We start from the raw sequence: 26,697 nt of genomic DNA, 5'->3' as shown, positions 1-26,697 counted from the left end.
CATGAGGAAGTCGCGATGCAGCCGCGAGGGAAGTGGCCGCGGCAGCCAATGTACAAAAGAGTGTACATACCTTGAGCTTGGATCGCCTGCATGATACACCTGCACAATCTGTCAGCCGGCTGATGGCATAACCTCGTCGTGCTGTCGCGCGAGCTGCGTCGAACCACTACGGAACCATCGGAATGCCGCATAGGAAGCTCGAGATGCGCCGAACCAGAGCGAGTGTCGCGACTTACATGCTTTGGGCGCGTACTTTTGACGGACCTTTTTGCGCTTAGGCGACGACGACTTCCGTTCAACGTCCATGTGCTCCATAGGCGAAGGGTGGCTGTTCATGGCGCGATGGAGTTGTTGGAAGAAGGATGGCGCTCCCTCAAGCTACTTCGGAACGCGACCGGGATCCGGGCCTTTAGCGCGTCGACAGCTTCCGTCCTCCAACAGCCAACCGCATCGTTTTCATTCCTCATTCCATCACAGACGTCGTCAAAGAGATTTGCATTTGAAGCAACGATTTGAGGACTACACGGATCAATCTTGCTTAGTTGGAAGTTTCGCGGAATGCCATTGTGAAGCGAAAGGTTCGGTGGGGACACGCCCAGCTTCTGACATGTGATCGCACCGCCCTGAGGCCTGAAGTCGTTGCGCAAGTCTACCTTCATGCTTACAAGACCAATCGACATCAGCAAAGTGAGGAGTAATTTGAACTTGAGTATCATTGACTATTATTGCTATAGAATCTGGAATGGCAGCGAGCTGAGACGTCCCCACGGCTTTGCGACCTCACAACTGACAGTCGTGTCGTCCCCTGCGTCGCTCGTAGCCGTAGTTGACGTATGAATTATCTGCCTCTGGACCGTGGTAGGTCTCGGAGATAAGGAAACAATACAATCGAGAAAGAGAACTATCAAAGAAACAAGAAAGGCAAAACTCGCTCGCGCGCTGGAACTGCATGCCTAGTACCCCTGGTACCGCATGGGAAACAAGCAAACATGGTAGTCGTGGCTTCGTAAGCCGTAGTGTCGTGAAGTCATGAGGAAGAGCACTTCTGGCCCTTCCCGTCATCCTTCTGGGTGTCTCATGACATTGAAAGAGATTAGACTGCATTTCAGAAACAGCATCCAGCGAAGAGACAACTTTCTTCATCTCTCGCCAACACCAATCACCCATGCATCGCCCAAATCTTCAACGCCAGCCCACAAAGCTTCCTAAGCGCCTTCGTCTCCTTAACCTCCTTATACCTCTTCGCCAGCCCATCAATCCTCCTCACACACTCCTCAATCTGCGCGCGATAATACGACGCATCCATCGTACCCAGCACCTTATCCTCACCACCCGCAGCATCAACGAGCCCCTTGATGCACTCGGTGACGGCGCGGCGGTGACTGCCCTTGGGCTCGGCGTGCCGGAACATGTCGTCCATTTCTGCTTGGAGAACCATGTTGTCGGTGCTGATGTACTGGAGGACCGAGGTGCGTGCGGCGCTGTCGCCGGGCTCGATGGTGATGGATGGGATTTGGGGGTTGGCGGCTTTGGAGGCGGCGTTCGAGGCGGTTGCGGCGATGAGTTTGGAGATGCCGCTTCCGGGTGGTGCGGAGGTGGCGGCGTTGGCGAGCGTGGATTGGGGGGCGTCGGGGTCGAGGCCGGAGGTGGAGGCTCGGCCACGGAAGGACCATCCTCCTGCGGGTGGTGGGACTGAGCCAGGGAGGGAAGAGGCGGCTTGAGATGTAGTGTTCGCCATTGTGTTGGCGTTTGTAGAGCTGGAGCTCTGATAGAGGTCGCTGAACGGCAGCGGCTTGGGCGCAAGAGGGTCGACAAATACCGTCGGGTTGTTGAGACGACGAAGGATCTCCTCAATACACTGAGCCATGCGCATAGTCTGTAAATCCAGGTTGTTGGACCTGCCCAGTAAGAAGTCGTACAGTGCCTGTAGACGAGCCATGGGCCATGCTTCCTTGAGCTTCTGGGCGCCATCCGGATCCAGGGGGATATCAGCGTCAAACTCTTCAAGCACACGCTTGACGGGTTCAAAGACTTGGTGGGTTAGGACTTGCACGACCCTGGCCACCTCCCACTGTTCTCCGGTTTGGAGAAGATGTTCAAGTCGGTCGATGCCTTCGAGCATGTGGCCGGTATGCCATGCTAGCACGTTGATACGGCCCTTGTAGACGTCCTTGTAGTGACCAAGGAGAATCTGTGTCTTGAGTCGAGTGACTTCCTCTTCACGAGCCTGGCGAATCTGCTCGTCGTACTGGCGCTGGACATCCACCTTGTGAGCTTCGAACTGGCTGAGAAGGCTGATCGTAGCCATACGCTGGTTGTGCTCGGCGATCACAGGCTCCATGGGATTATGACCGGAAGGAAGAATGGGCTCTTTCATCTTTTCTTCACCGAGGATGTTGGTCAGCTTCTCACGCACATACGCCCTACGCTCCTCGGAGGTCTGGTTCTCGTAGAACTCGGCGGGGTGTTGTAAGTTGCTGAAAGCTTTTGGCGGCGGGAGTGCTGGCTGCGACGTCCACCGGGGACGCTTGTCCTTGATACCGGTTGTGCGTTCCATTGAGGTTCGCTTGTACGGAACATGACGCTTTTGTTGTTGACGTCGCTTGCGCTCCGCCAACTCCCTTCGCTCGTTCTCTCGGAGACGCATTTCGCGCTCGCGGTACTCTTCTGCGGACTTCCGCTTCATGGCCATGTCGTACCATTTAGGATCCAGTTCTCGGGGATGGGGTTCTCGCTTGGGTTTCGCAATGCGGCCTGTGGCGACGGTGTGGTAGGTCTGCTGCTTCTTCGGGGAGTCAGTCGGGTTGTTTTTAGTCTTAACAGCAGGTTTTCTGACCTTGACCCGCGGCAGGAGTTTTGTACGCGTGGAGCCGTCGCGGACGTTGTTGAGTCCTTCTGCAACGATATAGGGGGTTGCCCTTAGGAAAGGAAGCTATGTCCATGGTTAGTCATAGTCTGGACGCCATCTGATGGGACATGCAAACCTTGAAAACGCGAGCATGGGTTTCGAGCTTGAGGTATACCTCCTGGTACTGGATCTGCGCCTTCTCTCTAATGACGCCTACCAGGTAGCTTGCTCCATTGCGGATGGTCTCGCGGATAGAAGCCATGGCGGCGAAGTTGGTGGGGGTGGATAAGCTGAGTGAAGTGTAGGTGGAAGTGATTGGGAAAAAGCTCTTAGAAGATTGGGTGACGGGCAGGCTATCTAGATCGTGGAGGTGTCGATCAAGATGTGAAGTCAATGTACAGCAGAGACAGTTCGTACTGGAGAGAGTTGATATCGAGAGGGAGGGATGTTGGTCAGAGGAGAGGAAGGCAGCCAGGTCGGTATACGCTAATGAAATGGCGCTTAACCGACGTAGGGTTCTTGGCGTCGTTGACGGAAGTGAATACTAGTGAATGGGGGAGTTATGACGGAATGATTGATAAATTCCGCTGCGAAACGCCAGTCACCGGGGCGAGAAGAGCCATTCACGTCAGGCAGGCAGAAAAATGGAGCAGCAGAGGGTTAAGAAGGCTGGGAACCTGGTCTTGTGATTCGTAATTGACCTTCTTGTGCGCGAGCATTCACTGTGGCAGAATCGGGGCCTTGTGACAGTCCTACCGGCAAAGGAAAACTGAGCGGGCTACAATGCCCCGCCATCGTGAAGTCGGAGTGAGTAGGGGTGTTGACAGACAGTGCAGAAGGAGATGGTGTTCAAGACAGTGTGGACTGATACCGAGGTCGTCTCCACAAGGGCATTTCACACCACACTCAAGGAGGTGCAGTGACATGTCGACCCTGAGACGCCTGGGTTCAACGACTACGCGCCCTGTGGTAGATAATAGAAAAAAAAATATGAAAGCATGCGGAATGAGACTCATGTAGAAATGAAGCAAAAGTCAATGTGCGAAGATGGGGTGGTGAAGGGGAGGAAGAGAGGTGTGGGCACTGGTGTAAGGAGTGAAAGACATCAAGAACCTTGGGTTAAGTTGAGGGTAGTTGTAGAAAAGGATAGAGCAGAGGTTTTCGATACAGCAGACGTCGAGGCAAGGACGTCGGGGACTGCACTTGCCGTTTGTGTCGATGCGGAAGCCGCCATTGACTTTCCGCCACGTCTCTACACCGCGTACTGCCGTCTTGCCCCCATCTCACGCACCACCCCTCGACAGCCTCGAAGAAAGAGGCGAGTATAGTGTATCTCAATACCAGAAAGACGGAGGCAAAGAGAAGAGAGATTCCAGACGACGACCCCTTGATCACATGCCGCGCGTCTTCAAGTCCACGGATACGGAAGCAGCGGCACTCAAACTGTTCGAGACGCCCAGGGGCCTTCAAAACAACACACTGAGGTGAAGATGCAGCCATGAAGGATGCAGAAGAAGCCAGACCAATGCAGGTGGGGACCCCAAAATGAAAATAGTGCCCACGACTCAGGCACCAGAAGTCTCGACCGAATCCTACTCCATGGGCTTTCAGGCGTCCGGCGTTTGCATCGTATTACGGTACGGATCGATCGCACGTCCAGTCCTTCGAACTCGGTGTTGCACGTCAAGTGTGGCGTTCACTGAAGAAAGCCAGTCCTCTGAGGCTGACGGCAACAACAGGATACCGCTGCTTACATACCTAGGTACATCGCGACGCGCTTTGAATAGTAATCCACCCCAACACCCACAGAACCCCCGATAACGATCCCCCCTTTTGACGCCTCGATGACGGGACGCGCAAGCCCCAAGGATTTGGGCGAGATTTGTTCCTGCAGGCAGGCGGCTTGATGTGGCTTCTGTGGCACAGGGCGGCTTGGCCGGATGCCGAAATCCGAGTTGGCGCGTGGGGTCTTGCCGCAAGCGGCTAGCCGACGGGGCGGAATCGACGTTTTCTGTCGAAACGCTGCCTTTCTGTCGAATAGCATTGATAGCCCCAAGGCAAACATGCCAAAGCAGGCTGTAGCCCATGCATGCCATCTGTGGGGGCCGTGCCCTCACATCATGGGTGCCGATCGCCTGGGACTTCTTGATCCTCGTAGTATCAGGTTTCTCAGGGCTGCCCAGGTGCCCGCTTGGTGTCGTGTATATCTCCCGTCTGCCCTGCCTTTGTCGAAGCTGCTTTCGGGGTTTCTACTGCTTACTACTAATCACGCGTTCTTGGGGACAGGACGCTCAGTTTACCTTTCTTTTCGCGGCTACCTACATTAGTCACTCGTTATACCGAACTTTGTAATTACGCTAATATGAGGGTCTCACAACTTCCCCTCCTCGCCATCACCGTCGGCGCCAGCCTCGTGCTCGCTCAAGAGCGCTGCGACGCGCCTTCGCCGGGCATATACTGCAACTCGACGGAAATTCTCGCTTACCACGCGGACGACTGCAAACCTTTCCACGTATTTGTCGCACGAGGCTCCGACGAACCCTACCCTGGCCGCCTGGGTAACCTTACCTCGAAGATCTGCGAATCAATTGGAGGGTCATCAGAATGTGGGTACGAGGATGTCGAGTATCCTGCAAAGAGCTCAGCGTGGGGAGCAACCGCGTGGTGTGAATCAGCAAGCAAGGGCGCCAAGAACGGACAGGAACAGATGAAGGCGTACAGCGAAAAGTGCCCAGACAGCAAATTGATCGTATTGGGTTTCTCGCAGGGTGCGTCCGTGGCACAGGACATGCTCGGTGGAGGAGGAGGTCCAGTCTTTGCATGTGAGCAAGACATGAACCCAGCCCTGGATGCGTCAATTGGTTCCAATGGTACGTACGCACGTGTAGAGAAGTCACGCTCTACACTCCTTTACTAACTTCTCCGCTCTAGTCGTCGCAGCAGTAACATTTGGCGCGGTCGTCCGCTCTCGTGACCAAAACTTCACCGTCGGCCGCGGCGTAGACTACGACGGAACCAGTGCGCGCAGCCCCGAACACCTCGAAGGACTCAACGCCTACGCTGACGTCCTCCTCGACTACTGCCACTACGGCGACCCAATCTGCGCCGTTGGCTCTTCTCCTCCGGACACAAACGAGCACCTGAACTATTTCTTCATGCACAACGAAGAGGTCATCAAGTGGGTATCCGGCATGGCCAAGTCAGGTGGTGATGTGAGTGCGAAACCCAGCAAGCCCGTAATCAGCCAGTCTGCCTCTTCGACAAGTGTGCCCGCGAAGCCGGCCGCCACCGCATCCGGATCCGCTACCATTTCACCTGTTGCGACGACAACTGACGATGCGACGAAGGTTGCAGCGGCTAGCGCTACGGGTGCTGCCAGCTCGCTGACTGCTACCCTTGGCTATATGTCGGGGTTGGCTCTGGGTGTGGCTTTCTTTTTGTAGATCGTTCGCGTGATCTTCTAGCGTCATACCCTACATTTCATTTCGAGAGCTTGTATCACAAGCATTTTTGTTAAGATATCTAACAGACGAGCTGAGGAGTTGAGGAAGCATACAATAAGCATATACACACGGCGTACATGGTGTTCATTACAAGTCTTGATGGAATTTGAATATTACACTTTCATTACTATGAAGCCATTGTCATCATAACATGCAAGAGGTGCTGGTGTTCCCAAGCTTTGTGCCAGTAGATGCAACAACTATCAACAGAACAAAACGCCGCAACTGCACTGCATGCGAAACAATATCGAAAACAACAGCAAAATCTACAAAAGACCAATAGTCCTCTGCTTCATGGTCCTGACATCGACATTCTGCCAGAAACCAACACTGAAAAGCGTGATGCAGTAGACGCAGACAGCCGAAATAAGCATGTATCTCTGCGTCTGACCGTAGCTGAGGTTGATAGCATCGCGAGTAGGGCTGCCGACAGGGTAGCTGTCTTGCACGTTGAAGTCACCGTAAATAGCAGCGAAGTTGTCCATGGCGCTCTCAGGCAGGTTGGCCATAAGACGAGCAGGGAAAACACCGGTCCAGATAGCACCTGCAACTGTAGAGCCAATAGCGCTTCCGATGGAGATGATCATGGACTCGACGGCCAAGAGGGCAGGGAAGTCTTGCTGCTTAGACACAGCCATCAGAGTGGTCTGCTCAGAGATGACCAAGATACCACCACCGAAGGCGATGAAGATCATGCACATGACAATGTAACCAATGTTCTCGTCAGGCTGGCGGAACTTGATCATGAGACCAACACCAAGCATGGTGAGCGGCACACCCAAGAACAAAGAGTAGATCTTGAGCTTTCCGTAGTATCGCAGCACAAGTCCGTAAACGATGGAGCAGAAGCAGCTGCCCATGGTGTAGATGTTGGCGATCCAAGTAGCGTGTACAGGGCTCTGGTCGAACAAGACGACAAGAAGCGAGTAGAAGTACGAGTCCCAGCAGTACCAGCCGATGTACAAAGAACCGGCCATGGTGTAGGTGAAGATGACGGTTCGATTCTTGAGCAGCGGCCATGGGATGAAGGTGACGGGTGCGCCGTACTTCTCCCACAGACCGAATGCAACGACGAGGAGGGCACCGAATACGAGGAAGCAGATGATTAGAGGTGACGCCCATTGCTTGGCTTGGTAGGAGTAGATGTTGAAGGCGAGGAGGAAGAGGGAGAGTCCAGCGGCGAGGAGCAGAAGACCGACGGCATCGAATTCGCGGAGGTAGTACTTGAGCGTTTGAGCAAAGTTGCCACGGCTGGGGCGGGGCGTGATCAGACCCTCTTTCTTTGCCTTTCCTTCATAGATGATGAACAGAAGCATGAGAGGTGAGGTGACGATAGGCGCGATAATGGCAAAGATGCCGAAAGTCCATCGCCAGCCGATACCGCCAGGAGCAGTGATGCTGTTGATACCGTATCCGTAGATCCAGGTGGTGATGAGCCATGGAGAGGACGCATATCCGATGAACAGCGCTCGGTTCCTCAACTTGGAAGTATCGGCGATGAAGACCGTGATGAAGAAGTCGATACTGTTGGAACCGACGTAGAAGAAGGTCTGTGCCGCGCAGTAGGCCTTGACGTTGTTGCAGCTCGCCATGAGGATGAGACCGAGGACGTAGATGGCCACACCTAGGCCGAGACCGAAAGGTCGGCCCCAGATGTTGAGGATCTTGGCATAGGGGAGCTTCCAGATACCGCCGACGATGGAGGAGATGACGCTGGTCAGCGCGGTCAAGGAGTGCAGCTGGAAGTCACTGGTGACGTAGGGCGCGAGGGTGCTTGAGGTGCTGGATGCGTAGGCAGTGAAGAACTGGATGAACCACATGCTGTTGTCGTTAGTGTAGTTCTGGAGCAGTGTGGAGGGAGTGACTTACGCAATGTACGCGAGGATCAGGTCTCGCTTCTTCCACAGGAGCGAGGCAGCTTGCACATGCTGAACACCTACCTCCGCAGTGGTATCGACCTTGTTCAGCTCTTCATCCGACTCTCGGCTCCTGGCAGACTCCCTTGGGCTGCCGACCTTCTCATCAGGACGAGCAGCATCCATGCTGGTGTGGCCCTGGTAGGAAGCAGGCACGTCGGCGATGTCTTTCTCATTGGCATCGGCATTTTTGGTGTTGCCAGAGACCAATGCGCTGGTAGTCAATCCCTTAAAGGTGAAACCCATCTTGGCGATAGGTGTAGAAGCACACCAAAAGAGAGGTTGCGATGAAGACGAGACGAAGAGATTGATAAGACAAGGTACCGCGCGCGAGCCTCAGGTTCATATACCGAAAACGCAGATCCACGCAGTTCCACCGCAGGCCCTTTCCGAGACGCGCCCGGTTACCGGCTCCTCGTCGCTGGGTGGGGAATTCCGTTCACGTTCACCATGAACAAGGAAATAGTCGTGAACATCACGCGCTCGCTCCCTGTTAGCCTCATGCACCGAAGCTTGACTTTCCTGAATGCAGTTGGTTCCCCGGAATTAAGCCTTCCCAAGCACGGCCCAGACAGCGTCCAAAATCTTATCTCGATAATCAGCCGGCATCTCGGGCCAATAGGAGCGAGCGGTGGCGTGACGCGTGGGTTATCAGATGAAAATTTTCGATCTAATCATTATCTGATCAAAACCCGCAAGCCACGACGCCTGCCTGTACCACTCCACTGCTTGCCCTCTGCTCCGTCATGCCTTCGTAAAGCGGGGGTACCGAGGGAGATGATGCTACTTAGTCTGCGACTACGGACCTGCCGATGGTGCTCCCAATGTTCGATAGCCGCCGGGCGTGTGGTGGAGCTTGCTCGGGGTTTCTGCAGAATTTGCTCTGTTGCTCGTACTGTGGTGGCGGCCTCATAGATAGGAAGGAATCGAAGTGGGTAGAGGCAGCGGGAAGAAAGGTACAATCGGGTCAACAGGAATTCGGGAAGCTTTTTCTCGCAGGCATACCGTTCCTACAGTCGCCTGCGTCCAATCGCATCCCATCGTCGCTGCTGCTATGAACGGAATCAAGGGTCTGGCAGGTTGGCGTAGGTGGGGTTGACGGTTGGGGTGCTCGTGCGAAAGACGTGCTAACGGCGGCTAATCCTTCATCCTCGGGTCCCGACAGCAGGAAAGGCTTTCTTGACTGCAGATCCACCCATCCACCAGCCTGGAAACCGAACATGATGCCGTCCGTGTGATGCCGGGAAGCTGGAGGAGGAGGAGGAGGAGGAGCGATGGCGTCGTCAGTCAGTGGTCGCGCAAAGGTACAACTTCGATGCGCACGAGTCATGTCAGCGGCCGACAATCGGACCTGCGCGCGTCGCGTACCTGTCGTTTGCATCACGTTGCGTACATGTCTACGTCGACTTGCACACGACACAGCATGTTTCGAATACACCCCTCTGTTGCGCACGCTGTTGGAATCTAATGCTGGAGTCGATACCTAGATACACTTGGGTTCTGACTTCCTACACCAGGGGCTCTAATCAAGCTCATACTGGGTTTGCTGACATCATAGGAACTGCTCGAGAGCTAGCTCTCACCAAATCACTCCAATCCGACCGAGTGCGCCCTACGTTCCGCTGGCTTTCCTCAATTCTCTCCTCACCTGGATCCTCACTTCTGGCACCCTAGTGGATAAGGTAGTCTGCCAGACTCAGCTTCTTCTCTCGCCTCTTGACCACGTCCTGATGCTTCGCCTTATGGAAAGTATCGCCGAAGGCCTGGCAACTGTTGATGATCGGATACCAGTCGCCCCTGTGATTAACGACGGTCTCATCACTCCAGTTGCGAAGGATGATATCTTGGATCAGGTGTTGTAGCTGCCAAGAAGCCCTTGGAAATCGTTTACAGAAGAAGTATGTGTGCTGGAGTAACTGCGGCACCAGTAGCTGCGAGAGTGGTCGAGAGAAGGCTTCGAAGAGACGCTTCATGGCGTAGTTCTGGAAGTTCTTCGCGCGTAAGCTGGCGCCCAGTTCCCAGCATGCGAAAGCTGCCTTGATTGCCCAATCCATTAGGTTCCGGTTTTTGAGTTTGCCGTCTGGAAGGATAATGGTTCGCAAACTCGGGACAGCAAAGTCTTGTGCTAGGCCTTGTCTCTCGCAGTACTCCTGGGTATATAGCCACTCAACGAACAGGTCGACTGCCTGCAAAGGTAGGGGTATGAAGTCAGTATATGTCTCACTTGCACTTCGTACAGCTAGAACTTACCTCGGAGCTATGTTCAGACCCGATGAAGTATTCACTGGCAAGCCCTTCGTTCCACTGGAGGTTTTCGCACTCGCTCTCCATCAACGTTTTGTGGATGGACCATGATGTGCCCTCGAATACGAGCCCAAGTCTAATGACACCGATTTCTCCATCGCGCATACTGCAGCAGGTTAGCCATCGCTATGAGCTTGTCCATTCCTCGGGCGACAACTTACCTTCTTGCCAATCTCTCGCCGTGAACGCGATCCTCCAGCTTTGCCGGAGCCTTGACCCCAGTCACCGTATCGTCTTGCAGGTGTCGATCTTGCACGTGTCTAGGGTGCATGTATGGACGGGCCATGTCGATTTTGGAAGGTTTGGAAGGTCTGGAAGGAAGCGAAAGCACAATGGAGTTGTTCTGCTGCTATATGGTTGCGCCAAGACAGAGGGTGAGTTGCAAGGTGAGAGGGCCGCGCGCTCACGTCCTCATTCACCGAGGAAGTCTTCGATAATCAGTCATCGATACGACCGAGAGCTCACCTCTAAGGACTCCAGCTTCAGAAGCCGATGGGGAGAGGGTCAGTCCGGACTACGCAGTCGTATGACAAAGGAAAGCGAATCTTGCGTACGATCCCGTCCGCCCGTTCAGGCGTCATGGCGAACTCAGGTAACACGAGCATGAATTTTGCACTGACTACAACGCTAGGAGCCCCAATAGAGACGACGTTCACAGCGTTCGTAGGTCCAAATATGTACTGCTTGAACAGAAAGGCGAAGAGCATCGGGATTGGTTGCCACGAATTGCGACAAGCCGGACGTCTTCTGCAGCAACCGAAAGCTGTAACATTATTCAACAGAGCTCTTTTAGGCTGAGAATGCAGTACGATCTGTTGTTGGCAGAAGTGTACGGCTGTAGCACGCCTTCCGGATGAACAATCGAATACCTACCCACATAGAAAAATGAAAGCAAATAACATCAGTCTATATTACGTTAGCAAATCAACAACTTCTGTTTTAACTTCAATGTAGACCGTAGAGTGTTTTGGTTCTCCGCCAAATGTGGTGGTAGAAAAGCCTGAAGTCCGAGCGATTACCCTGATGGATTCAGGGCCACGCACGGTACATGTATCTCGCGATCACATCACCTCACAAAGCTGCTTTTTGTGCGGCATCCTCAGAGATGGTTATAAGACGATATGTGTCTCAGCAGCCCAAAGGCCCGTTGTACCGTCACTACCTAGTCAGATTGATTAAGACTTCGCCACCATCGACGGATCACATCCTCGACCGCCCTCTACACTTGGCCATAATGTGCGCGAAACCTCTTCATCCAAGAAAGACGTCATCTGTAAAGTGACAGCTTGTCACTCGCCACCCGGCGTTCGCTTTCTTGACACTACGTCCGAACCAAGCCCTCCATCAATACTTGGCCCATAGCCACAACTTGCGCAAAAGAACGCTCTTGGATATCTTATCCACACTATTGTGGGGTATGAGTAAGGTTGGGCCGCTTAACCCCACCCTTTCCTAGCTGTGACCTGGTCTCTGCGGCCGAGATGCACAAGGTGCTCAACGAAAAAGACCACCGGGCGCGACTTGCAGAGGTAGTTTATTGCGGTATCAATAGTAGGGCCGAGAAGGCCTTGACTTTGATTGCCACCGTGGCTGTCATCCGAAAATGCGGGCGCTCCATCCCACGGAATTACACACGTGGATCATGTATACGGAGGGTCTCCGATTGGTCAAAACTGCTGTATGGGGTTGCTCTGTAGCTGATGTACTGGCAGGTGCGTTCTACACGTTTCCGCGGCAAGAGCGATGTACGTGCCCTAGCGAAATCCGATGAGCTGTTGGGACATGTAACATGGAATTCAGAAGTCGAAGGAACTGTTCACGCTCTTAAGAGATTGAGATAAGTTTGAAGTTTAGAAGAAAGAAGAATTCATTTGCAATATCACAATCATAGGGTATCTAATCGTCAAAGTTCGCCGCAACCAGCTCAGGCTCCCCTCTACGCACAGCAACCAGTCGGCCCTGCCGCTTCGATAGAAGAGCGCCTTGTGTCCTTCTCATCGACCTGACCATAAGGTATCCTGACCACCATCCAGTCGCATAGGAACTTGCCCAGCACGGCACCCAGTATGATGGAGATGAAGATGTATCCGTTGAAGTGCATGACCAGCAACATGATGATGTACGCAAGACCGAGAGTCAAGCCATGAATCGAAGCGCGAACAAGCTGTTGAAGTGCCGTGGCGCGGAAGGTAGCGTGTTGGAGACCGAGAGTCGAGGTAGGGCCGTCGCAGCAGTTGGTCGGTGTCGCAGCAGCGAGAGCCGCCCGTTGTGCGTTGAGTTGGCGCTGGAATTGGCGGAGGAGTAAGGCATCGTATTCGTGACTGACTCGTCGCAGGAATTCGAGGCAGACGACTAAGAGAGCGGCGCCGATGCAGCTTGCGGCCATCATGCCGTTGTTGGTCACGTGCCATGATTCGGAGAGGAAGCAGGCGTCTTCGACGCGCCAATTCCACAGCATCTGGAGAATGTCAGTCATGATATCATATTAGTTGAACGGACTGCAAACCTCTGTGACGCAAGTGCTGTTGGGCTCCATGCCCGCCATTCCTGTCATTCCGTGCATGATGGCGATGGTGTTCTTAGGATGTGGACTTTGGTTGGACAGTTATTGCGAACCGTGGAAGAGAACTGTCAAAATGATATAGCAGACGTCGGACCAGACCCTGCGACTGCAGATGCGAGGCCATGATATGTAGGAACGAGATGCCGTCTCACGACAGTCTGGCCCGAGCAAGCAAGCCGGCAATCGCGCCGCGAATTATGGGGGAACTTGCTCAAACACACTCGCACTAGCCACTTTGATCGCCCCAAGAGAGCGGGAACCGCCCAAAGACCCGCCTAAGCGTCGCCGCCCACTTCTCGAAGCCTTGGCCCGAGTTTTTACGAAACGTGCTCACCACGTTTCCGGTGTGCAATACTCCGCCGGCGATAGGTCATATAGATATGCGGCGCACTCCACCTCGAGACATGCAGCACGCATCGCATCTTCAATTCTTGCCTTGACCATGGCCGCTGACATGCTCGTCGCGCGTGCGCACATCCAGAACTACTCCGAGGCGAGCGCTGTCGAGCCGCATTGGGGCTACGCAGATCGCCTCGTACCCTGCACCAGCGACCCCGGCTCCTGCGAGTACCTCGACGTTGTCTATCGCAGTCATGACCTTGGCATGTACTACAGCGGCATCATATGGGCCACGATTGGCGCCATCCTGTTGGTGTGGGCTGTTGGCCGACACTTTGCGCGCTCACAACCATCCGGCGTGCAACTGCCAAAAGAAGTAGGAGAAGGAGTACCACAGAGACGCAGCGCATTCGAAAGACTCCAACGGGCGATCCCATCATACGCACGGCGATATCTTCTTCCTGACGCCGCACGGCCAATTTTCGGACGGGTAACCCGCACCCAGGTCCTGACCCTCGTTGTCCTGACTGGCTACCTGACCATCTTCACTTTCATCGGCATCGTCTACAAGAAATGGGTTACGCCCGTCAAGAAGCTCCCCGGCGTCTACAACACCCGTACCAGTCTCGGACCATGGTCTGACCGTATCGGTGTCATCGCATACGCCCTCACACCTCTCTCCGTTATGCTCTCGACACGCGAATCCATCTTGTCGCTCGTCACTGGCCTGCCATACCAGAGCTTCAACTTCCTTCATCGCTGGTTGGGATACATCATCTTCGCCCAATCCGCTCTTCACACTATCGGCTGGTGCGTCATCGAGATCCGTCTCTATCAGCCCCAGCCAACCGTCGCCGCGGAATGGATCGTGCAAGAGTACATGATCTGGGGAGTAGTCGCAATGCTTCTCCTGACTCTTCTTGTTCTGCTCTCGACTCCTTGGGGTATTCGTCTCACCGGCTACGAATTCTTCCGCAAGGCCCACTACGTCCTCGCTATGGTGTACATTGGAGCCTGCTGGGGACACTGGGCGCAGCTCAAGGTCTTCCTCCTCCCCGGACTTCTGGTCTGGTTCATCGACCGCGCTATCCGACTTGCTAGATCAGCCCTGCTTCACTACAACTTCCTGCCCTCCGGACACATGGGCTTCCGTGCCGCTTCTGCAAACATTGCGCTTTTCAAGGACGAGGTCAATGGCGATGTCGTGCGTCTGGATTTCGACCACCCTCAAGATGCCTGGGCAGTCGGCCAGCACTTCTACCTCACATTCCCGGACAGCTCCATCTGGCAGTCTCATCCATTTACACCAATCAGCCGCCCGGTTTACGGTGCTGACTCCCAGCGCCACTCGTACATCTTCCGCGCAAGGGGCGGAGAGACGAAGAAGATTGCCGACCTGTCCATGAAGCGCATTGCGAACATGTCAAGCCACCAAGAATCGCACGAGAGCCTAATGGCCGATGCTCGCCTCTCTGTCGTCATGACCGGACCCTACGGCGAGCGTACCATGCGTGGTCTCGCTGCGAACTCCAACATCCTCTGCATCGCTGGCGGTACCGGTATCGCTTACGTCCTTCCCGTACTTCTCGACCTCGCCTCAAGCCCACAGTCGCCTGACCGCCACATGACGCTCATCTGGAGCATACGCCGCAGAAGCGACATCGACTGGGTCGGTCCCGAACTCGCTACCCTCAAGCGCAAGTGCCGCAACCTACGAACCGGTATTCACATCTACGTCACCCGTGCCGCAGAAGAAGCCAACCTCGATCTCACAGTCTCAGAAAAGGCCGCGCCCAACGAGTGCTCCAAGGAGATCAACTCCGCCTCTGACTCTTCATCTGCCGACGCATCCTCTGCACTGTCAGTTCATGGTGTCGCAAAGTCCGAGTTGGGTCTCAACCACATCCAAGCCAGGCCTGACCTAGATACCCTAGTGTCAGAGTTCGTTGCCGGCACTGTACGAGGAGGCACCGAGGTGTTCGCTTCGGGACCCGGTGGTATGATTAGCGATCTTAGGCGGATAGTTGCAAGGAACAACAAGGGTGGTGAGGTTTGGAAGGGAGACGACAGGTGGGATGTACGGTTGACGTGTGATGATCGATTAGAGTGGTAGTTTGCTTGACCTAGATACCCCAATTGCATTGCTTTCATGTTCAACACGTCTTCCCTTCGCGTGATTTTTGACATCTTCTTGAGTGACTTGTATTCCTGATTTAGCGATCCGCGTCTCTGAATCAGCCCAGTAACTCGACGCTTTCCTCGTCCGACCCATTGCGCAACACGCCGGCCCCGCGAACGCTCCCTTCCAAGTAGTGGTATTCTGCAGTGGAAAGGATCATAACTCTGTCCGGTCGATACATCGTTATGCAATTTTAGCAGCGCCCTGACAAATTGCACGATGCGTAATATCACTAGAAGGGTCGGCAAAAGCTGGTGCATCTCGGCGTTCCGGCTGCCTGCTGACTAAAAGCTGCGCTAGCGCCCGTTGTGACGTTTGCAGGTCACCAACCTGTCGCTCGAAGTGGTGGCGTCTTCTTTCGTTACACAGACATTCTCATGTTACACAAGAATCTCAGCAAGCACCAAGTAGCGCGCAATCCTCAGAGAACGAGGGACTTTTAGAGTGGCGTCAGCCCGCTGCGAACTATACGGGGATAGGCGTTATCTCCGGACCCCACATCGTCACCACTTGGACCCTTGATTTGTCTCCGCTTTCTACCTTCGCTACCAACTGCTTTGAGCATTCAAACCCTTCGAAAACAGCCATGATAGAACTACTGGATCTTTGTTATGATGTACTGATCGGGATTCTGGAAGAGATTGAACCCCATGATCTCGCGGCATGTGCGCAAACGTCCAGAGGCTTCAACCAATTCATCAAGGAGAACAAGCGGCTTTACAAAACTCTGTACCTGAAGCACTTCGTATGAGACATCCTTTGCTCGCTCATATATCATGGAGTCTAATGATGTGGCAGGACGACCCTCGACGCCGAAGACCGGCCGATCCTGAGCCAGAATGGGTAGGAGCGTTGCAGAGGGTGGTGAGATGTCAAAAGATCCTCGACTCTGCCAACAATGACCTCAAAGTATGTTTCCAGTTTCGATCGACAGGCATAATTGCTAAGCGGTAGCAGAGAGAAGAGTTCACATTTGTCGCAACCTGCGTCGACGAGCTCATCGCCACGATGTCACTTGATGATTATGGCGTGACTCACAACAAACAATTAGTGACCAACCAGTTCCAGCGTATCGCACAGAATCACGATGCGTTCATGTGCCGCTCCTCTCTTTTCGACCGTGCTGGTACAGGAAAGCAGAGGCCAGCTGGAGATGAAGAGAGTCGACAACTTAGCGCAAAATTGCACAGTCTACTCGGCTTCCCGCCATCCAACGCTGGAAGGAGAGATCTCTCAACAAATCCGTATGCCAGATCGCGTGTATACGACCTACGAAACTACACCGATCAGAACGAGTGGGGCCCTTTCCGTGACGATAGCAGCATGCGAGTGGACTGGGAGATGATCGAAAGCATCATGATTGTCATCGGCTATAACTCCTGCTACTGCACTCATACCGTATCGAACAAACTTCGCCCACCATGGTTTGCTCCACTTGATGGTGTGATTCCAGAAGACGACCATCAGATGAGCGCCGCACGAAACTATACGGCGTTAGTACATGAACCGGATATCTCTCTCAACATGAAGGATCCATACGGAGTGGAAGGTATTTGGTCACGTGTAAGTTCTTGATCGCCCGCGCACTTACGCATCTATCTGAAAAATTCTAGATCGTTTGCTTCCTCGATTACAACGACTTGTACCACTACAACTTCAGCACCGAGGCGATGAAAGTTCCTTCCGATGAGCCTAGAGACGCGCTGAACACCGATGAAGCCATCAGACACATCATCATGGATTTGCGCATCACAGATGTCACAGCACCAGGGCCTTTCGATAACTCAAAACTACCCATTGTGCATTTCAGAGGCAAATCGAAGTCCGTAGATGCGCATTGGGATCCAAATGCCAACTCTGGTATTCGCGGTACTGTCAGTCTGACAGCGGAAGGAGAGGTTCGCTGGCAGACTATTTCGGTATTCCAAGGGTAAGTAGAAAGAAATCTGCTGATGTATTGGGCAGAGTATTACTGACTTTGCGACAGCGGTGAGGAGCGATGGCGGAGTGACGGCATTCAAGTTGGTGGGTTGCGCTGCCCACGCGGTGTTGTGGGAACGTGGTTTGACAAAGACTTCGATGCGTAAGTGGCATCGATGTTCGAATCAATTTGAGACGCGTGCTAACTTCACACACCAAACTTTAGTCATGGCCCTGCCGGACCGACAGCTTTCTGGAAAGTCAGTGAGAGGCCAGTCGATTCTGCAGATGAGGACAGCGATTCCGAAGACAGCTTTTGGGATATGTCATGAAGTACTAGTTGGATTGAAGTACAGGGGAGCAGATAGTAGTTTTCACATCTCAACATATCTCCATTTCAGCATGTTCTCCGGCAGGCCTTCCACTTGCACCTCTTTCGTTTCACCGGGTACTAGGTCAAACCCGTTATCACTCAGACGGCGTTCAGTGTTCTCTTCGAACACAAAGCCCTTGACTGGCTTGGCAGAAGAAACAAACACTGTCTTCTTGTCTTCCGAGTAGCGGACGTGTACGCCTGGATTCTCGAAAGTGAGATACTTGATGGGCTCTGGCCAGGACACGTCGCTAGCGAGAAGCTTGTCATCCTTGTATAGCGACACGTGGATAACGAAAGGGTCGGCCCTCGATGTACGAAAAGGTCCACCCGGCTCTTGTGGATCATCGACCTTGACGACATGGTCAGTGAGTATCTCGGTTGTTTCATTGGCCGTAATGCGTATGTTTTTGCGCTCTTCAGTGCTGATGTCCTTTCCTGTGCCGATTGAGATGTAACGTATCGCAACATCCACTTCGGCTTCCATCAGCGCACTGTTAGAGACCCACAGGTCGTATTCGACGTCCTGCCACAGCTTGTGCATATCGATATGCCCAGTGTCGCGCTGCCACAGCCGGTCAGCCGGCCGCATAGTCCAACTGTTGTACTTGCGCTGTACACCAATGGCGATGGGCTGCATGGCGCGCTTGATAGCATAGTACGCTGGCTTTGGCACCTTGTAGTAGTCCACCACAGCCCACGACATCGTTGGCCAACAGTCGTTCAGCTGCCACACCAACGCACCGCCACACTTGCGATCACCGGCTGACCCCCATTGGCGGCGCCAGGACTTGTAAGCCCACGACATCGCATCTGCTTGCATGACCTGGGTGAGATGTGTATAGCCTTTCAGTAAGTACTGGACCCGGAAGTTCTCAGACACGTAGCTGATGAGACGTCGCTCATGACCGATGGCTTTGTTGCGGAAGTCCATGGCCATCGAACCAGGGTGGAGGTCGTGCTGATCGTTGATGCACATCTCAAGTGTAGAAACATGAGGATATGCCTCCATTCCGAATTCGGATACGAAGCGACCGCCCATCTGTGGCAGGCGTTGGTATGGCTCCATGGTACCGTGCCACATGTTCCACTGGTGGACATCGCCGATCGTAGGATCCACTCCTAGGACCGTCGACTTGCCATCACCGAAGGGTGAGCTGGGGTGGTAGGGTATGTTTGGACATTCTTCTGCAACTACCTTTGGCAGGAGATGCTCGTAGATGTAGCGGGCTGGGAAGTCGGTCTTGAGCCAGGATTCCGGATCCTTGTCGTCAGGTTCGTACTGTAGTTTGTATCGCTCGACGATCTGGTAGTCCTCGTTGTTCCCTGCCCACACCACTAGGCTGGGGTGGTTTCTCAGCCGTATAACATTCTGTCTTGCTTCGATCTCCACACTTTTCAAGTACTCGGGGTAGGTAGGGTAGTTGGCACATGCGAACATGAAGTCTTGCCATATCAACACGCCAAATTCATCAGCGGCATCGTATAGCGCATCGGCTTCGTAGATACCGCCTCCCCAAATCCTCAGCATGGTTTGATTGCCGTCGGCTGCGAGTTTCACCCAATCGCGGTAGTCATTGGGTTTGAGCCGTGTGAGAAACGAGTCGGCGGGTATCCAACACGAGCCTCCGCAAAAGATGTCGATATCGTTGATGCGGAAGTAGAAAGAAGTGCCGTGTGCGTCTGGCTCTTTCATCAACTCAGTGCGGCGGAAGCCAAACTGCTTGGATATGAGATGAATGGGATTCGGGACACCCTGCACAATGGCTTCTGCTCTAATTGTGTAAAGAGTTTGTTGCCCATAGCCTCGCGGCCACCAGAGCTCGATATCATCCATGGTGATAGTACTTTCCAGGGGACTCTTGCGATCATTGATGGTGGTGCGCATGCCGTCAATGTCTTCTCCGTCCTTTGAGACCATGAACAATATGCCCGTGGTCTTACCCTCCCATTCGACACTCATCTTCAATTCCGCAGACTTCAGGTCTTGCGACAGTTTGTACTGCACATTCAGGGCTGATAGGCGGCATTCCCACGTCTCGATCGAAACTGGCTTCCAAGGTCCACACGTCATGAGAATAGGGCCCCAGTCCCACCCCCAATGATACTGCGCTTTGCGAACAGGCCCTCGCGAGATCTCGGTTTGGTGCACGATGAAGCGATGTTCTGGATGTTGTTCCACCAACTCGAGACCCTTCTTGCGCGCTGACTCGAAGACGATTTCCAGTACGTTCTCCTCTAGCTGGAGCTTGCCTGAAACGTCGATCTGATGCTCGACGAACATGTTGTCAGACTCCAGAATCATCTCGTCGTTCAGAAAAACGGAAGCAAAGGTGTCGAGACCTTCAAATCGAAGGGTGGTGGCCGCGTTCGCCTTCCCATAATCAGAAGGCGCAGCAAAGGTCGTGCGATATGTCCATGTCTCATCGCCAACCCAACGCACTGCTAGCTCATTGAGGTCATGAAAGGGGTCAGGGATCTTGTCGTGTTTGAGTAAGTCGCGATAGACTTCAGTTGGTGCATCGCAGGCCGGTAGGTACTCGTTGGTCGAGGAACGGTCGCCCTGCTTGAACGTCCAACCCGTGGTTAGCGGCGATGAGGTGTGCGGAATAGGCGTCATGTTGTCCGTTAGTCGTAGACTAACGATGAGCCTGACCGATGTGACAGCTAAATGATGGACGTTCGGTGGTTGTTCACCCGCGGGTAAACACATGCGGGGTACCTGCCCCTCAAGATGCTTGGGTGAAACGCTGATCAACGACTACGGGGCTTCCTTCGTTCAACACAAGCGTAGGCACGGCCATACTTACGGATGTACATCAGAGGCCGATTTATCCCGCCGCGACGATGCGCCTGCGTCACATCCTCTCGCATGCACCTCTTCCGCAGACTCGCAGCGTTAGGTGGAAAGTACAGAGTTGGGTAAAAAGTACGAAGTTAGGTATCAAGTACAGGGTTGGGTAAGAACGACAGAGATAGGTAAGAAGTATAGGGTTGGGTAAAAAGCACAGAGTTGGGTAAAAACGACAGAGTTAGGTAAGAAGTATACAGTTAGGTAAAAACAACAGACTTGGGTAAAAACTACAGAGCTAGGTGAAAAGTGTAGTTGATCCCTAGGTAAAAGGCACCACTAGACACTTTATACCTAGGAAGAAAGCATAGTATATACCTAAAAGGAAAGTATACCTCGATAGTTTATACCTAGGTAAAAAGCGCAGTTTATACCTAAGTAGAAAGCATAGTTTATACCTAAGCAGAAAGTACAGTTTATACCTAAGTACGAAGCATAGTTTATACCTAAGTAAAAAGCATGTAGTTTATACCTAATTACGAAATATATTTTATGCCTAAGTAAAAAGCATGTAGTTTATACCTAAGTGGGAAGCATAGTTTATACCTAAGTAGATGTTATAGTTTATACCCAAGTAAAAAGCCTGTAGACTGTACCTAGGTAAGAATCGTATAAACTGTACCAAAGTAAGGAGTATTTACCCAAGGGGAAACTCTAAGCGCTGTTCAGGATCTCGAAGCCGACAAGATCCGGCCCAAAACTGTCTCCGTACCCTCGGAACTCAATCATGTTCTCTGTACCTTCCACAAACCCGTCGAGTTCGATCTGAAGTCGTAGACTCTCCTCCCAATCACCACCAGAGAGAGGGAATGCCCATCGCTTCGCCTCAGCACCATTGACTGCGATCGTCATGTTACGTGTGTTGTCGCCCCATTCCCATGCAGTAGTAAATGCATAGTGATAGTTGACGAAGTCGATGCCCATGAGGTTTTTGCCAGTGGACTGCGAGCTGACGTTGGCGAACATGACGCTGCTGGCGCGGCCGATGTACTCAATCTTCGAGCCAGCGGGAAGGCATGCGCCGGACGCGCAGGAGAAGTTGTGTGCTGGTCCGGAAAGCGACGCATTAGCAACGGAATGGTACGAGCCGGAGGTGAGAGGGGCGGCTGCGACGATGTTGGACAGAACCCATAGTCGCAGCTCATGTCCGGCCAAGTCAGCCGTCTGGGCACCAGACAAAGTACCAAGATCTTTCGCAGCCCAGACATCGCGCACATCAGCCGAAGCTATGCCCAGTGTTGCCAGATCAAAGTCTACGGCTTGGGAGTCGTTCTTCCAATTCGCGACTCCCAACACCTGCTTAGATCCCGAGAGTTTTCCCATCCAGATATCCCACTCGTTCTCAGTATCGCGACGGACCAACATGGCTTGCTGAGCAAGTGGGTCTTGATTGATGGCAATGACTTCCTTGTTCGAGAGGATGTCTAACGAGCTCTGACTAATACGTTCGGGATCGAGGGCGGCGCCGATGATGAGAGGAGACTTGTTGATAGCCCACATGCCAAAGTGGAAGCGCTCTTCCTCTTCAGAAAGGGCATTCAGGCCCACGCTAGACTTGTCAGTTGACGACTCCAGATACAGCTCATTCTACTTACGTCAGCATGTCCATGTCTGCAAATGCACCAGCAGTGGTATGCCTGAAGTATGGGACGACCTGATTGGTGATCCGCCAGATGCTGCGCCAGCCATTGTAGATGTCGTTGCTGATTCGCCAGGTGTTGCCAACCTCAGCAGCCCAGTCACCGACGTCAGTGCCAATTCCCCACTGGCAGACGTAGTAGTGTATGTCGCGGTCTACCGCATCTAATTCGGCCGCCATGTGTTGGAAACGTGCTGGTGATTGAGCTTCTGCGGAGCTAGAGTCGACCATCGTGGTGTTGGAAGTAGAGTAGCAGTTGTCGTACCTGCATAACGTTAGCAAGGGCGAAAGCGTATTGAGGAGGCTTGTGATCATACTTAAGGCTATCTCCGCCCCACTCAGCGAAACTCTCCGCATCTAGTTGTTCGTACCCCAGACTCGCAGGTAACGATTCTGACCCGCACTGTAGATACCCAGCGCCAGAGTAAAGACCAAAGTCCAGACCCAGGTCATGGAGATAATCTCCGAGTGCCTTGCCACCAGATGGGAAGAGGGTCTCATTCCATTGAAGTCTCCCCTCTCCATCTCGATCATGGGCGTTCCAGCCGCAGTCGACTGTCACGAAATTGTAGCCAGCGTTGCTAAGACCGAGGTCGATGAGGCCATGAGCACTCTCGTGAATCTTCTCCTCAGAGGGCAAGCAGTTCCAGGTGTTGTACGAGTTCCATCCCATAGGAGGTGTGGGTGATCTGACTGTTTTGGCTGCTGCTTGTAGGGCAAGGCATGCCGAGAGCAAGATTGTGGTAGCCATTGCGATGCGAGCTTGATGGTGAGAACTGCCAGTCTGCGCACTCGTTTTCAATCGCCCATCACGAGCTCATAATATCCGGTGGTCGCTTTGCTGCATACTGGATGACCTCACAGCAGGCAGCGTTTCCTGGCTACGGGGGCGGGCGACGGAGGAATTGGTCGCGATGCATCATGTTGCACGTCTTGGCCTGCACCGTTTGACATAGCGCACCAGCTCAAGGGAGTGATCGACAGCTGTACGAGATGCGCGTACAGGGATGGGTTGTTTGCATTCTGGGGTTGGGGTGAGGAGAAGGTGGAGGTTTGCCGGCGGACGCGTGACGAGCGATGGCCGCGAGCCGGAAGGCGCCAGTCGGAAGCCTTACCCCGCCAGACTTCGCGCGACCAGCCTCGCCCAAGCACCAGCTCGGCGTCATGTCCGGAGAGATTACTGCCTCACCCCCAACGCGAGTCGGCGATGCGGAACTGGGTAAAGATGCTGAAGAATCCAGGTGCGACGACGCGCCTGCACCAAGCCCGCTCGAATACACATCCTTCACGCAGTCGCAGCGGCGGCGACTGCGGCCGCTTCTTGGGTTGGCAGCTATCACGTCACCCTTGACCGCGACCATCTACTTCCCCCTTCTTCCCCTGCTGCGCACACAGTTCAGTACTACAGCGCAGGCTATCAATCTTACAATAACCCTCTACATCATCTTCCAAGCCATTTCACCCGTCATATTCGGACCACTGTCTGATGTTCATGGCCGGCGACCCTACTTCCTGGCCACTCTGGCCCTGTACGTCATCGGTAACTTGAGACTAGCTCTGAACAAGCGCAACTATGCTATTCTCTTAGTCCTGCGCGCGATACAGAGTCTCGGGGCCAGTGCAGCGTATGCCATCAGCTTTGGTGTCGTTGCAGACGTCTGCGTGGCTAGCGAACGAGGACAGATGCTAGGCCCAATCAGCATGGCCATGAATCTGGGCACTTGTGTAGGTCCAGTCGTAGGAGGCGTCGTGGCACACACAAGTGGAAACATTACTTGGGTATTCTGGGCCCTGTTCATTGTCGGCGTAGTCTTGCTGGTCGGCGTAGGCGCGCTCCTCCCCGAGACGGCCCGCAACATGGTCGACAATGGCAGTGACAAGTCTAGATACCAGTGGTGGCAGTACAGCTGGGTAGGCCTCTTACGAGAGCGGATGAAGGTCAAAGCAGCAAAGAGACTGAATGAAGACGGTGCGACTGCAATTTCATCGGCGGCAGCCCCATGCCAGACGACTAAGCGGAAGTACGGACTATCTAACTTGCTCGCCTGCTTTCGCATCATCTTCTATAGGGACACGTTCCTCACCTTATGGGTTCACGGATCGTTCTACACAGTGGACTACTGCTTCGTTGCAGCGGGTCCAGACATCTACAAAGATATATACCATTGGAATGAGCTTTACATTGGCTTATCGTACCTTCCGCGTGGCATTGGCACCATTGCCGGGGCCTACTTTACCGGAAAGATGATGGACTACAACTACTGTGCCGTTGCTCGCAGCATCGACTGGACCATCGACAAGGTATCTGGTGATGACCTCCTGAAGTTTCCAATCGAGCGTGCGAGGACAAGATACAGCTACGCCATGCTAATGATATCGACAGCGACCATGATCGGCTATGGATGGACTGTCCAATATCACGCCCACCCGGCTATACCATTGATCTTACAATTCATGCAAGGTTTCTGGGGTTGCTACGGCTACACGACATTCAGCACTTTGCTAGTGGATTCTTTCCCTCAAAGCCCCAGTACTGCCGCAGCTGCTACGAGCATTACACGCTGCGCAATGGCCGCGACGGGAGTTGCGGTCCTGCAACCATTGCTGAACGCAGCTGGTAGAGGATGGTACTTTACGGCTCTGGGCCTGTGGAGTGGCATACTGTCGGCATTGTGCGTCGCCCTGCTCCAATGGAAGGGCATGCATTGGAGACAAGTACGGAACGGTTGCGTAACTCAGAACGGCTCCCTAATCTCTGGACCGATTGCATCGATGGAGGCCAAGGCTGGAAACTGAAGCATCACTGACAAGCTTCCAGTTGACTTTGTATGAGAGCAGATCATAATACAATTCCTCTGTGCTAGCATTCATACTACTCCAAGCAGCTCGCCCTACACAGTGTGATCCCGCTCAGATGACAGAGAAGCCATCTCAGTCTCTTGTAGTGTCGGAGGTCTCTCGCCTTCTGGAAAAGGCGCGTATCTGTCGATGAGGAAGAGCATATCGTTGTAGGCACTATTCAGGCGTTAGCTGTGCCTTATCACTTCCTGCTCGACTTACACTTGGCGAATCGCTTTACCCTGGGCAACGTGGTTGACCGAGTAGATGACATTCCAATAGATACTGTAGAGTCGATTCCGATCGTCCCACTCTTCCTTCGGTTCGCTAGGCTCTTGGTACTTCAGGTAGGTTTCCAAGTATACCTTGTTGCTGATCTTGTTGTAGTAAGGTCTCCAATCCGCCACTTCTAGCTCACTATGGGCGTAGAACGCAGCGGAGTCGAAAAGAAGGACATCACTGCCATCAATGGCTGTACTGATGTTGCCTTCCCAGAGATCACCGTGGATCAAGCTTGGCTTGATGTTACGACCTTCCGTGGTCAGGGCTCCAAGCAGTCTCGGAATGACAAACTGAATGAGCCGCTTCTCGGCCTTGTCGAGCTCATCCCAAGCTCCGTTTAACTCGAAGTCGACATCGATGACATGTTGCAGGAGTTTGATGAAAAATGTCGTCCAATCTCTCTCCCATGCTACAGACTGAGTCGCACGACCCTGACATGTCGTTACATGGAATCCGTATTGACCAGTAGGTGAGGTGCTTTCGCGATGAAGACGAGCCAGCTTCTCACACAGCTGATCAGGATCGGGCATTTGGTCGCTCATGTCGATGTAGTGTGAAAGGAAGAAGTACGCCTCGGGTTCGTCATCTCGGTATCGTCCCCACGAGTGCGGCTTGGGTACGAGATACGGTGCCCACTTGTACAGCTCAGACATCGCGTTGTATTCGCCTTCTATCAAGGTGCAACCATGAGCCTCTGAAGCCGACTTTAGAAAGTAGCGTTCTTCGGTACCGTCGGGCAATAGAAGATGTAGCCGGGCAGTCACGGTCCAGGATGATACTCCAAAGCGGTGCGCAGAAACAACCTTTGTACCCTTTGGGAACTTTGCGAGAACGTTGTTGTCGACTTTGAAGTCTCCGTCGTAGACTTGGCTGTTCACGCGAGACTTGTCCATGGGAACACGGGGTGGATTGGGTGTCTGCATCATGATCTGATCTTGCGGATGCCCTGAGACGTCGACTTTGGATCGCGATATAAGATAAGTGTTCGAGAGGATGGTGTTGCAACACCAGCGAGGTCTTGCAGGGTTTTGCGTCACGAAAGCTACGCCACCTAATCATGTGACTGTATGCACTCACGAGGCACATACCGCACGCGCGGTTTTTGAAGCATGAGCGGCGCATTAGACGATCTGTGCCTAGTC

The 26,697-nt window shown here is 53.4% G+C and overlaps 11 protein-coding genes across 11 annotated transcripts; 4 read left to right on the top strand and 7 right to left on the bottom strand.

Moving 5' to 3' along the window:
* Positions 1 to 1,159: 1,159 nt before the first annotated feature.
* On the bottom strand, positions 1,160 to 3,110 carry J4E92_010689 (uncharacterized protein; the record flags this gene model as incomplete). Its single annotated transcript, XM_051502025.1, has 2 exons — positions 1,160 to 2,932; positions 2,985 to 3,110. The coding sequence occupies 2 exons, from the start codon at positions 3,108 to 3,110 to the stop codon at positions 1,160 to 1,162; spliced, it is 1,899 nt and encodes a 632-aa protein (XP_051347737.1).
* Positions 3,111 to 5,210: 2,100 nt separating this feature from the next.
* On the top strand, positions 5,211 to 6,291 carry J4E92_010688 (uncharacterized protein; the record flags this gene model as incomplete). The annotated part of the gene is made up of 2 exons (XM_051502024.1): positions 5,211 to 5,718; positions 5,780 to 6,291. The coding sequence occupies 2 exons, from the start codon at positions 5,211 to 5,213 to the stop codon at positions 6,289 to 6,291; spliced, it is 1,020 nt and encodes a 339-aa protein (XP_051347736.1).
* A 326-nt stretch (positions 6,292 to 6,617) lies between these two features.
* Positions 6,618 to 8,513, bottom strand: J4E92_010687 (uncharacterized protein; the record flags this gene model as incomplete). The annotated part of the gene is made up of 2 exons (XM_051502023.1): positions 6,618 to 8,172; positions 8,221 to 8,513. 2 exons carry the CDS (start codon positions 8,511 to 8,513, stop codon positions 6,618 to 6,620), a joined length of 1,848 nt encoding a protein of 615 aa, XP_051347735.1.
* Positions 8,514 to 9,937: 1,424 nt separating this feature from the next.
* On the bottom strand, positions 9,938 to 10,857 carry J4E92_010686 (uncharacterized protein; the record flags this gene model as incomplete). The annotated part of the gene is made up of 4 exons (XM_051502022.1): positions 9,938 to 10,453; positions 10,518 to 10,677; positions 10,733 to 10,805; positions 10,851 to 10,857. 4 exons carry the CDS (start codon positions 10,855 to 10,857, stop codon positions 9,938 to 9,940), a joined length of 756 nt encoding a protein of 251 aa, XP_051347734.1.
* Positions 10,858 to 12,507: 1,650 nt separating this feature from the next.
* On the bottom strand, positions 12,508 to 13,134 carry J4E92_010685 (uncharacterized protein; the record flags this gene model as incomplete). The annotated part of the gene is made up of 2 exons (XM_051502021.1): positions 12,508 to 13,029; positions 13,078 to 13,134. 2 exons carry the CDS (start codon positions 13,132 to 13,134, stop codon positions 12,508 to 12,510), a joined length of 579 nt encoding a protein of 192 aa, XP_051347733.1.
* A 442-nt stretch (positions 13,135 to 13,576) lies between these two features.
* J4E92_010684 (uncharacterized protein) lies at positions 13,577 to 15,586 on the top strand (the record flags this gene model as incomplete). The annotated part of the gene is made up of 1 exon (XM_051502020.1): positions 13,577 to 15,586. One exon carries the CDS (start codon positions 13,577 to 13,579, stop codon positions 15,584 to 15,586), a length of 2,010 nt encoding a protein of 669 aa, XP_051347732.1.
* Positions 15,587 to 16,438: 852 nt separating this feature from the next.
* On the top strand, positions 16,439 to 17,904 carry J4E92_010683 (uncharacterized protein; the record flags this gene model as incomplete). Its single annotated transcript, XM_051502019.1, has 6 exons — positions 16,439 to 16,561; positions 16,610 to 17,215; positions 17,266 to 17,582; positions 17,640 to 17,677; positions 17,726 to 17,735; positions 17,799 to 17,904. 6 exons carry the CDS (start codon positions 16,439 to 16,441, stop codon positions 17,902 to 17,904), a joined length of 1,200 nt encoding a protein of 399 aa, XP_051347731.1.
* Positions 17,905 to 17,946: 42 nt separating this feature from the next.
* Positions 17,947 to 20,565, bottom strand: J4E92_010682 (uncharacterized protein; the record flags this gene model as incomplete). Its single annotated transcript, XM_051502018.1, has 1 exon — positions 17,947 to 20,565. One exon carries the CDS (start codon positions 20,563 to 20,565, stop codon positions 17,947 to 17,949), a length of 2,619 nt encoding a protein of 872 aa, XP_051347730.1.
* An 885-nt stretch (positions 20,566 to 21,450) lies between these two features.
* J4E92_010681 (uncharacterized protein) lies at positions 21,451 to 23,108 on the bottom strand (the record flags this gene model as incomplete). The annotated part of the gene is made up of 3 exons (XM_051502017.1): positions 21,451 to 22,345; positions 22,392 to 22,700; positions 22,753 to 23,108. The coding sequence occupies 3 exons, from the start codon at positions 23,106 to 23,108 to the stop codon at positions 21,451 to 21,453; spliced, it is 1,560 nt and encodes a 519-aa protein (XP_051347729.1).
* A 404-nt stretch (positions 23,109 to 23,512) lies between these two features.
* On the top strand, positions 23,513 to 25,231 carry J4E92_010680 (uncharacterized protein; the record flags this gene model as incomplete). The annotated part of the gene is made up of 1 exon (XM_051502016.1): positions 23,513 to 25,231. One exon carries the CDS (start codon positions 23,513 to 23,515, stop codon positions 25,229 to 25,231), a length of 1,719 nt encoding a protein of 572 aa, XP_051347728.1.
* A 95-nt stretch (positions 25,232 to 25,326) lies between these two features.
* On the bottom strand, positions 25,327 to 26,481 carry J4E92_010679 (uncharacterized protein; the record flags this gene model as incomplete). The annotated part of the gene is made up of 2 exons (XM_051502015.1): positions 25,327 to 25,450; positions 25,496 to 26,481. The coding sequence occupies 2 exons, from the start codon at positions 26,479 to 26,481 to the stop codon at positions 25,327 to 25,329; spliced, it is 1,110 nt and encodes a 369-aa protein (XP_051347727.1).
* Between the last annotated feature and the right edge of the window lie 216 nt (positions 26,482 to 26,697).

The sequence above is a fragment of the Alternaria infectoria genome, assembly GCF_024043175.1.
Source record: "Alternaria infectoria strain BMP 0036 chromosome Unknown scaffold_41, whole genome shotgun sequence".
NCBI classification, from domain to species: Eukaryota; Fungi; Ascomycota; class Dothideomycetes; order Pleosporales; family Pleosporaceae; genus Alternaria; species Alternaria infectoria.
This window is presented reverse-complemented; position numbering and strand designations above follow the sequence as displayed.